Source organism: Egretta garzetta, unplaced genomic scaffold, assembly GCF_000687185.1.
Source record: "Egretta garzetta isolate BGI_Z169 unplaced genomic scaffold, ASM68718v1 scaffold7, whole genome shotgun sequence".
In the NCBI taxonomy this organism is placed as follows: Eukaryota; Metazoa; Chordata; class Aves; order Pelecaniformes; family Ardeidae; genus Egretta; species Egretta garzetta.
This window is the reverse complement of record NW_009260350.1, coordinates 4806242-4815563: the sequence shown is the minus strand read 5'-3', so window position 1 is coordinate 4815563 and position 9322 is coordinate 4806242. Positions and strand designations below refer to the sequence as shown.

The 9322-nt window shown below is 55.5% G+C and overlaps 1 protein-coding gene across 7 annotated transcripts in view; it reads right to left on the bottom strand.

Annotated features, from left to right (window-relative positions):
- Positions 1–9162, bottom strand: part of P2RX6 (purinergic receptor P2X 6) — a 12946-nt gene extending 3784 nt beyond the window's left edge. Inside the window, exons 1-9 of one of the 7 annotated variants that reach the window (XM_035898402.1) lie at positions 9083–9156; positions 6531–6765; positions 5102–5456; positions 4285–4378; positions 3925–4005; positions 3043–3184; positions 2740–2849; positions 2131–2224; positions 15–743 (exon numbers count right to left, since the gene is read on the bottom strand). In XM_035898402.1, the coding sequence (XP_035754295.1) occupies positions 540–743; positions 2131–2224; positions 2740–2849; positions 3043–3184; positions 3925–4005; positions 4285–4378; positions 5102–5156 (780 nt within the window). In that variant the 5' untranslated portion in view covers positions 5157–5456; positions 6531–6765; positions 9083–9156 and the 3' untranslated portion in view covers positions 15–539. Of the gene's footprint in view, positions 1–14; positions 744–2130; positions 2225–2739; positions 2850–3042; positions 3185–3924; positions 4006–4284; positions 4379–5101; positions 7755–9082 lie in introns of those variants that run through there. The other 6 variants (XM_035898405.1, XM_035898400.1, XM_035898404.1 and 3 more) reach the window with 6 other exon arrangements.
- Between the last annotated feature and the right edge of the window lie 160 nt (positions 9163–9322).

Below are 9322 nucleotides of genomic sequence, written 5' to 3'. Positions count from 1 at the left end.
ACCGGGGGCAGCGAGCCCGACCTGCCTCCAGCCCAGCCAGCCCAGTGGCTCCAGCAGGTCCCCTCTGGCTCAACCAGCTCCCAGGTTAGGCACGATCATCTGGGCTGCAATGCAGGGATGCTGGATGAGGGCTGGGCCAGCAGAAAGCTGCCGTCACAGCCACCTAAGGGACTGGGATGAGCATGTCTGGGAGGAAAGAGGGGGCAGGTGGGGAAGCCCAGGATCCCCGTTACCCTGCTGAAAGGGAAGAGCCACAGAAGTGCCCTGCAAGGGGCTGCCCCACCTTGATGGCCGCAGCACCACGCCCGTGCTGGAGCTGGACACTGAGTCCCTTTAGAGTCAGAGGAGAAACAGAGAGAGGAGGTGCTCTCCTGCTGGCCAAGGCAGCTGGGGCAGACCAGCCAGCAATGCCTCAGCAATGCACCTTCCCAGGGCCAACACAAACACCCAGCCCTCATGAGACATGCCCCTGACACTGCTCGGGACCCCCGATCCAGCAGTGTCATTGCTGCTAATGATCACAAACAGGAAAAGGGGAGCTAGCACCCTGCCGATCTCCCCTCCCAGGACAGCAGGCGCCCAGGAAGCCATGCACCCCGGCAGGCAGGGGAAACAACAGAGGAGGGGCAAATCCCAACCCATGGATCCGAGGAAAAGAGCATGTCTGGAGTACTCACAGCACCAAAGAACGCGATGCTGGTGCCAAAGCTCACGGCAGTAGGAATTATGCTGAACTTCCCAGCCTGGTGAGAAACAGTGGGTGGAGGGGGAAGAGAGTGGGTGGAGAGTGGTGAGAGGGCTGTAGGACCAGCCCCGCCGGGCAGCGTGCTTAAAGCTGGGGAGGTGCTGGAGGAAACCGGGGTCATTTGTCCGTGCCCAGCTGTGGGAACCTGACTGCTATTGCCTTGACTCGAAACGAAGAACGGATTGAGGCAGCCCGTGACTCGGTGGCAGCAGAGGTTACTGAGGCCCCCCTATGCCTGCAGGCAGGGTGGGAGCCTCCCTCTGGCTGCAGGACCCCAGCAGTTGCCACCCACAGAACTACATCCCAGTGAACAGCAAACACGGCCCTGAGGTGATGTGTGCTCAAATGAGCCTGGCATCTCTTGAGGAAAGGGATTTCTGGGTTCCTGTCTCTCTCCTGGCTTTTCTCTCCTGCTCCACACCTCCCAGACCTGGTCTCACTACCCAGAAGTGGTGCACCCCGTCCTGCACTGCGTGCTTGGCCCTCTTCAGGTGAAAAAGCCACTGCTAAGCACAACAGAGCAACTGTGGACATCTCTCGGGGTGGCAAGTCCTCTCAGCACAGGCTCCATCTTGCACAGTTGTGTATTGAGCTTGTCAGTGATGCTGCACAGAGTAGCATCAGCCATGATCAAGCCCATGCTTTTTCTCCCTGAGGGATTTATTGTCCAGGTTCAGAGAAGTTCAGATTGATCTTTGCCAGGGTGCTGCCACCACGAGACTCTTGGAGATGCTCACAGGCTCTGTGCCCAGACAAGCTCACCTTGCCCTACAGGGCCCACCTGACACCCATGTGAGATCCTCAGTGAGGAAGCCTCCCTGCTCAGGGCATTACCAGGAAGTTTCTCTTCAAATCATAGAATCACAGAATCCTTTAGTTTGGAAAAGCCCTTTAAGCTCACCAAGCCCAACCATTACCCTACCCCTGCCATCCCACCACTAAACCCTGGCCCTCAGCACCTCCTCTGCCCGGCTGTTAAATCCCCCCAGGGGTGGGGACTCAACCCCTTCCCTGGGCAGCCCCTTCCAGTGCCTGACAGCCCTTGTGGGGAAGGAATTTTTCCCAATGTCCAACCTAACCCTGCCCTGGCACAACTTGAGGCCACTTCCCCTCATCCCATTGCCCGTTCACTGGGAGAAGAGGCCAACCCCCACCTTGCTACAGCCTCCTTTCAGGTAGTTGTAGAGGGTGATAACCATTTTTTCCTGCTCTGTTTGGAAAACTCTGGAAAGAGGCGAAGATCTCACCATGGTGGGGGGAAGCGACGCCAGTGGGAAGCCACAGGGCTGGCTGCAGGAGAGAGCAGCAGGGCATGGTGCGAGGAGTCAGCCCTGGTGACAGGGCCGCCAAGACAGCGCATGCAGAGTCCTCAGAGGAGATGGTACCTGGCCGTGCACAGAGATGTCAAAGCGGATGCCGTAGAGCTTCAGCAGATTCCTGTAGAGCAGCTGCTGGGAATCCCAGTAGTAGGAGGCAGTTCTGTGGGACACATTGGACACAGCTCAGAAAGCTGTGGCAGCTCTGTGCAGGCAGTGAGGGAAGAGGGCTGCCAGCACCAAACGACTGCTGGGGCTACCCTGTGCCTGTGCACACCTTGCCACCTCCAGCAGGCTGGGACGCAGGCGATGCATGTGCTGCTGTGACTCACTAGCTTGGCATCAGCAGCGGGGCATCAGCATCTGCTCAGCACCCAGCCCGGCATCACTGCGAGCACGCAGCTCCCAGTGTGTCCAGTTCAGGGTCAGCAGGGGCGTGGACAGCCACTTGTTCCTGCTCTCAGGCAGGCAATGCCTTGCACAGCTCCAAACAGAGCAGAGTGACAAGGCATGGGAACGACCACAGCACCCCGGTACTGACAGACCCTGTGCTGAGGTACCACATCCCATCGTCAGTTGCTGCTCCTTCCGGAGCTCTAATCAGGAAAACTGAGATCTCAAATGATTGCTGTGTGCTCAGCGCACAGACCCGTGTGGCCACTGCCCCAGCACCCTCACCTGAAATTGTACCTCCTGTCCTGCAGGCTGAAGGAGTACTGTGGCCGGCACCGGGCAGCGGGGTGATCCAGGTCGCAGTCCCACTCAATGCGAACTCCGATGCTCCCCCCCTGCAAAACACATTTTATTCCAGGAGAAGCACGGGATCAGAGATGTGCCGAGTTCTTTGCTGTTCAGACGTTCACAGATCACACATTCCCTTAACATTTCAGGGGTCAGTCCTGTCCCCCACCCCTTGCCCACATCCTTGGGGAATTTGGAGTCATCTTCCATACTTTAAAAAAAAACCCAAACCACAAGTACCAGCAGTGCGAGGTCTCCAAAGGTCTCTCCAGCTGCCTCCACCATGTCACGGACACGGAAGACAGGGCAGAAGGGGTTGAAGAATGGATCATATGTGCAGCTCTTGAAATAGGTGGGGTCATTGGTTTGCAAAGTATTGCACCTGAGACAGGGGAGAAGGGGAGCTGTCACTGGTGGAGTGGGGTGTGGGAGGACAGGGAGCCCTGCTGCAGGACTGAAAAGGAGACCCTCCCACCCGAGCAGCTCCTGCCTCAGGGGGAGACAGTCACTGCCTCTCCCAAAGCCTCAGCTGGAGAGGGTGTAGGGGGAGAATGGGCCCAGAGGAATCGCACATAGAGTTTGCATCCTTTACAGCAGCTGCCACGGTCCTTCCCCTCCCAGCCCTGTCGCCCACCTCTGCTTTTGTGCTTCTCCTTTCTCCCGCGGCGCTGCTGAGATGCCATGATTGAGTCAGTGCTCTAGGGCTCACAGCAGGGGCAGCTCAGCTGCCCCAGGCCACATCTCCTGCCGAGGTCAGCATGCCTGGGGCTGCAAGGCCAGCGCAGCCCTCTGTGAAACCATTCTGCAGGGACTAAACCACCAAAATTTATAGGGTAAAAGGAGACCTTGGGAATGATGAGCCTTGACTGGCTCTGCAGTGCGTTAGACAGGCAGATGGACACCAGCCCCTCTTTCCCCCATCTGCAAACACTGGTGCCACTGAAGCAACCAGTGTTCTCCTGAACACTACACCCTGACCCGTAACTGCCTGAGTCACCGCCCATCTGGGATGGCTCATGGCTTCATGGACACCTCGGCTGCTCAGCCCCTAGGCAGACAAGCTCAGCGCAGGGGCTGGATTAGGCTGCACCCACAGCCCGGCTGGAGGAGCGTCATACTTACTTGGAGAAGTTAAATTTGGTGAAGTGGACAGTATTTTTTATAAAAAGAGTGAAATTCTCCGCCTCAGCCAGAAGGGGTTTCCTGGAAAACAACCACCAATGAACTCAAATTTTGCACAGTGGCCAGGGCACATCCCCATTGCCCTCACTCTGCAGTCTCTTCCACCATCCCAGGACTTTGGCTACAATGGACAGTTGCAAGAAATGCTCTCGCATGAAGTTCTCTGGGCTTAACTGACCGGTAGATCAACACTAAAGATCTCTCCGAGCTGGCTGTCCCCCAGACAGGTATGATCAGGCCCCTGCCTACACAGAGTGCAGAGGGAAGGAACCAAAGCTCTCAATGCCTGCTGCCCCTCACCTGGGCAGGGTGTTGTTCTCCACAGGACACCAGCCATAGATCTCACAGGTGGAATGGGTGGCGTTGAACATGACGCATTTCCCAGTTTTTATCCCTAGAAATGAGACAATACATACAATTTACAATTCCATTTCAAAACGTCTTCTCTGCAGCTCCCCTCCTGGGATAGTGCCCTGGCCACAGGCTTGTTCTGGCCTTCTCAAAACCTGAGCCACAAAGACGACCCTGGGATCACCTTCAGTGTCTTCCCCACCCAAAAAGTTCCCTGTAAAACCTCCCCTCGAGGCCGACTGATGGGAGCTGTTTTACACAGTCAAGAAGCTGCTTGCCGCTGTCAGCGCCTGCCTCTCCAGCCCCATCGCTGCTGAAGCCACCCGCACCCCCAGTGGAACCACAACGAGCTGGGGCAACCCCACGTGCAAAGCTTCAGCAAGTGACCTCCTAGAGCTGAAATATCCTTCTCCGGCTGAACTCACATGGGCTACTAATATTAATTGGCATGAAATAAAAGCCAGGTTTTATTGCAAAAGGAAAACCTGCCAATCACACAGCACAGAGGTTTCAATTCCAGCAACCAACATCAGAAACAAAGCACCCCGGTATTTGCTGTGACAACGCCTTGTGCCCACAGCACCTCCCTCTCCAGCTGTGACACGTCGCTGTGAGGTTTTGTCAAGAATAAACGGCTGGAGAGCACTTCCATGTGCACTTAGAAAAAGCACTGAACTCGGGCAATCAGGCACCTCTGTGGATCTTTTTGCTACCAAACATGAGGAATTAATGATTTTATGGGTTTTTTTAGCAAAACACCCAGTACCGTTGCCATGAACCACTGGGTTTCCCATGGGACAGTCTGCATCTTCTGTGCACATCGCATCGAGAACAGAGGGGCTCTGAGAGAGACAGAGAAGCCGCTGTTACTGCACTGCACAGCCACCTGAGGCCGTGCCATCACTCACCCGCAGTCCTGCGCTGCTGCTCCTGTCTCTCCCAGCCCATCCCAAACGCTTACGGAAGACATCTGCCATGTCCAGCACCCGGGCAGCCTCCAGCCAGCGAGGAGAGAGGCATCTCCGAGGGCCAGTCCTTCCCGCCTGTCCCCACGCTCTCTGGGGTGCTTGTCCCCGCCTCAGAGGCACAGAAAGCCTCAGGAGCTACCTTGGACCTTTCAGCTGCGACCGGGAACAAGCACAGTTGGGTTCAGGAGGGCCTTAATGGCAGAGCCCATTAAGCACTTTGTAAAGCACTGCCACGGTCCCCCCAGGGAAGAGTCGAAGAGACCCTAAGTGCAGCATAACACAAGTTTTACACGAGACAGGGAAAGCTTCCCCCTCACTCTGGACCCACCCAATCCCCAGGAGCAGCAAAAAGCTCCTATTCAAAGGCAGAGAGTGGATGTCAGGCAGGGAAACAGGAGTAACTCCCCCCTGCTGCTCCCAGTCCACTGCAGGAGGCACCAGCCCATCGGGAACCCACCTCCCCAAGCCCAGGGGGGCACAGAAGCCCAAAGGCAGGTGGGGAACCCCTATTACGGAGTCAGAAGGGGGGGGGCCCTGCCCAGGCCCTCCCAGGACAGCCTCAGCCCCTTGTTCCATGTGTGAAACCCACCATAATGAGCTGAGAGGAACAGCTCTCTGAAGCACCTTCAGGCTGGGTGGGGGGGCTCACTGCCTAGGGGTATAGGAATCATTATGGGATGCAGGAGAAGACCATTTTGGGATTGCACAGGACGTTTGGGGGATGGGATATTTAGGGGAGGAAGAAAAAGTGTGGAAAAGGAGGGATCTAGGTGATCTGAGAAGGAACAAACATTGGAAAACAGAGGGATAAAAGGATGCAAAGGACTGGTTGCATGTTAGAAGCTGCTGGTCAGCACGCTGGCCTGGCCGTGCCCTGCCAGTCTCCTGTCTTCTGATTAAACTCTGTTTCTGTTTTCCTGGGCAAGGGGCTCTGTTCTGAGTGCACGTTATGCAGCTGGAGCAGGACCACCGGTCATCACAGGGGCCCATTGCTGTGTGCCAGCCGCTGCAAGCACAGCTGCTCACATGAACGTGCGATTCACAGCAATCGTCGGGCTGGAGAATCCAGGGAGGTGGCCTGGGAGCAAGGTGGAGGGTTATCTAAGGGCAAGCCCACAGGACTACCAGAGGGACCAGGGAGTTCTGCCCAAAGGCTGGAGAAGGGCAGCTACTGGATTCATCCCCCTCAGCCCCGGTGATGGTTCACTCCTAGCATGCAGCACCCACCTGCAGTGCTGTCATAAGCACTTATGAGAGTACTTTGTCATCCTGGATCCAAATCAGGTGTCAAGGATTCAGCCTCCAAAAGGACCCAGATAACAGACATTTGCAGATGAGCGTATCTGTCCCTTCCCAAGTCCAGGAAACAAGACACAGACCAAGTGCCACTCGGCAGACAGACATTTCTGGGTGTTCAGGGCATGCAAGCTGCAAAGCTTGGAAGAAATTCAGGTATAGAAGCCTGTGAGGGCATTACAGAAAACCTAAAACCTGGCCAAGAAGGTTTCAACCTCCCCATCACCTTTTAGTGGAAACAAGCCTTGTAAAAAAAACAAAAAAAACTGTTGGTGCCATCATTCTCCACAGACATGGTTCAAAGCAGCTTACATGTGCCACAAGTGTAGTGTGAGAGAAGCAAAGCGATCTAGGCTCAGTTAAAAGCCCTCACAGGTGCTGGATCTGTGCTCCTAGAGCTTCCTAAACCATTGCTGCATCACAGTTGTGTAAGGGTCTAAAAGCTTGGGAAAATTAGGAGTAACAAATTTTTCTAGGAACCGTCCCAGGAATTGCAGGTTTGGGACGGGACAGGAACATGAGCACACCGGCATTTAGAACAGGTTTCTTGATGAGTAGGTGAACTACTGCACGTTTTTAGAAGACATCCCCCAAGGCACTCACAGCGGAGCTCAGATGCTGCTTGGAGTTGCAGATTCCCAGCCCTCGACAGCCATGCAGCCGTGTACCAGGGGCCAGGAAGCAAAGCAAACGTTCTTGGAGAGCCAACTACCAGTAGCATCATATGTAAGCAAAGAAGGATGAGGCTTCTTCCAAAACCTAACCCCACCACCACCCCCTTAGGACCCAGTCCTGTGCTGCCTGGGGCTGGGAGCTTGGACCAGTGCTGCTCACATGCAGATCCATCAGCAGCACCTGGGCCTCTAAGAGCTGAGTACAGCTGGATGTGACCACAATTTAAGTGAAATGGCCCCTCATCCCCAGAGCTTGTACCCAGACAGAGCAGATGCACTGCCTGATGAATGCCTTCTGGCTCAAAGTCCATTTCAAGCATCTCCATTAACCTGCAGAGCACCTTGGAAATAGCGGCACAGGGCTCCCAAGCACTGAGTGTTTGAGATCAATACTGAAAGGTCTCCCAAAGAGACAAGTCATGGATCTGAGCTCAATGCAGGCATCAGCTGCACCCATCTGTGTTCGGGTGCTGCCGCCAGCCCCAGCCAGACTTTTCCCTGGTCTGCCAGCACAGAATACTTAGCTTTCCAAACACAGAAGTCAGCTACAGCCCCAAAGCCCAGAACAGAGAAATTACTGAAGAGCAGCAGGGGGTGAAGGCTGTGACAGGCACCCAGAGACACCACAGCACTGCAAGGGGATGAAATACTCTGCTCTCTCTGCATCATTGGCTTGCACACTGCAAAAAGAAGCATCCAGAGCTGCCTGTGACCACCTGTGAGAGAGCCCCGAAATGCTCTACCTTCCCCTGGGGACATTCCTGCAGCTACCAGTACTTTAGGAGTTCTCAACATTTTAAAGAGGGATCATTAGTCCCAGGGTTGCTCCTCCTCTCCTGCAGCTGGTAGGCTGTGCTTGGAGAGCAGCCCAGCCCAGCAGTCCGCAGCACACGGCGAGCTGGGAAGCAGGAGCAGGCTGGGCACAGCAAAAGGCAAAGGGACCGGACCATTAGGACAAACAGTGCTTGGCTCAGGCACAAGGTGCCAGCAGTGGCTTCACTTAAAAGACATTTACTCCTGCCTGCCAAGCAGCATCCAGCTTGGGAGAGTTCAGCTGAGGCACTGGCCAGAATCCAGCCTTAATGGGAAGATTTCTCCTGGAGAACCACTAAGTGTTGGCTGACTGGGAAGCCACCTAGACCTCGTGCTCCGTTCCTCCTAAAAACAGGCCACTATGACAGAGGAGATACTAGTCCTGCAGCAGAGAGTTATAAAAGAAACATGACACAGGTATCCACAGAGGGGGTGTAAAAGCATCAGGAAAAGTGGCAGAACAGAGGTAAGAAAATAGAGCAGCAAATCAAGAAACCAAAAGTACGTGCGAGACCCAAGGAGGAACACAGGCAGCAGAGGTATTAGCTGGGGGCAGCAGTGCTGAGGCCAGCCGCAGTGCGGAGATGGAATAGCAACAGGGCAACACAGCCCAGCCTCCCCAGCAGCCCTTGTCCAAAGGCAGGGGAAAGCCTGTAAAGATCATACAGCGTCACCACCCCCCACAAAGCCCAGGGAGCTGGCAAGGCCCCAACAGAGTGCGTCCCCTGTCCCTCAGGTCACCAGAAGTGATTCTGGCCAGACTGCTTGGATGCACGTCTTGGTTCATGCAGGTATGACAGAGCAAGCAAGACCTATGGAGCAATGAGGATGAGGGGAACCAGTTTTGTTTGCAGTAAAAATCCATTCTTCCCTTCCGCCTGGCCTTGCGCTGGGTGTTTCCGAGCTCCCGCACAGCTGCGGAGCAGCGGCACGGACCGGCGGTGTAAACCCAAGCCCAGCACGGCGCTGGGCTGAGGAGCGGGGCTGCTCACTTACCTCAGGACAGGCGCCCTGGGCCTGCTTTACCGTAGCAATGAAATTGGTCACCACAAACAGCACATTTTCTCCCTAGGAGGCAAGAAGGCGCCTTCAGCAGGGGACTTACACCCGACGCCCCTCGGCAGGGGAGCGAGCAGCCAAGTTTTCTTCCTTAGGCTTTGGACCTCACAGCGTTAACATCGCCTCCCCCTTCCCAAAGCGTTTTACCACAGCTCCTGCCAACCGCCCCCCTCCCCC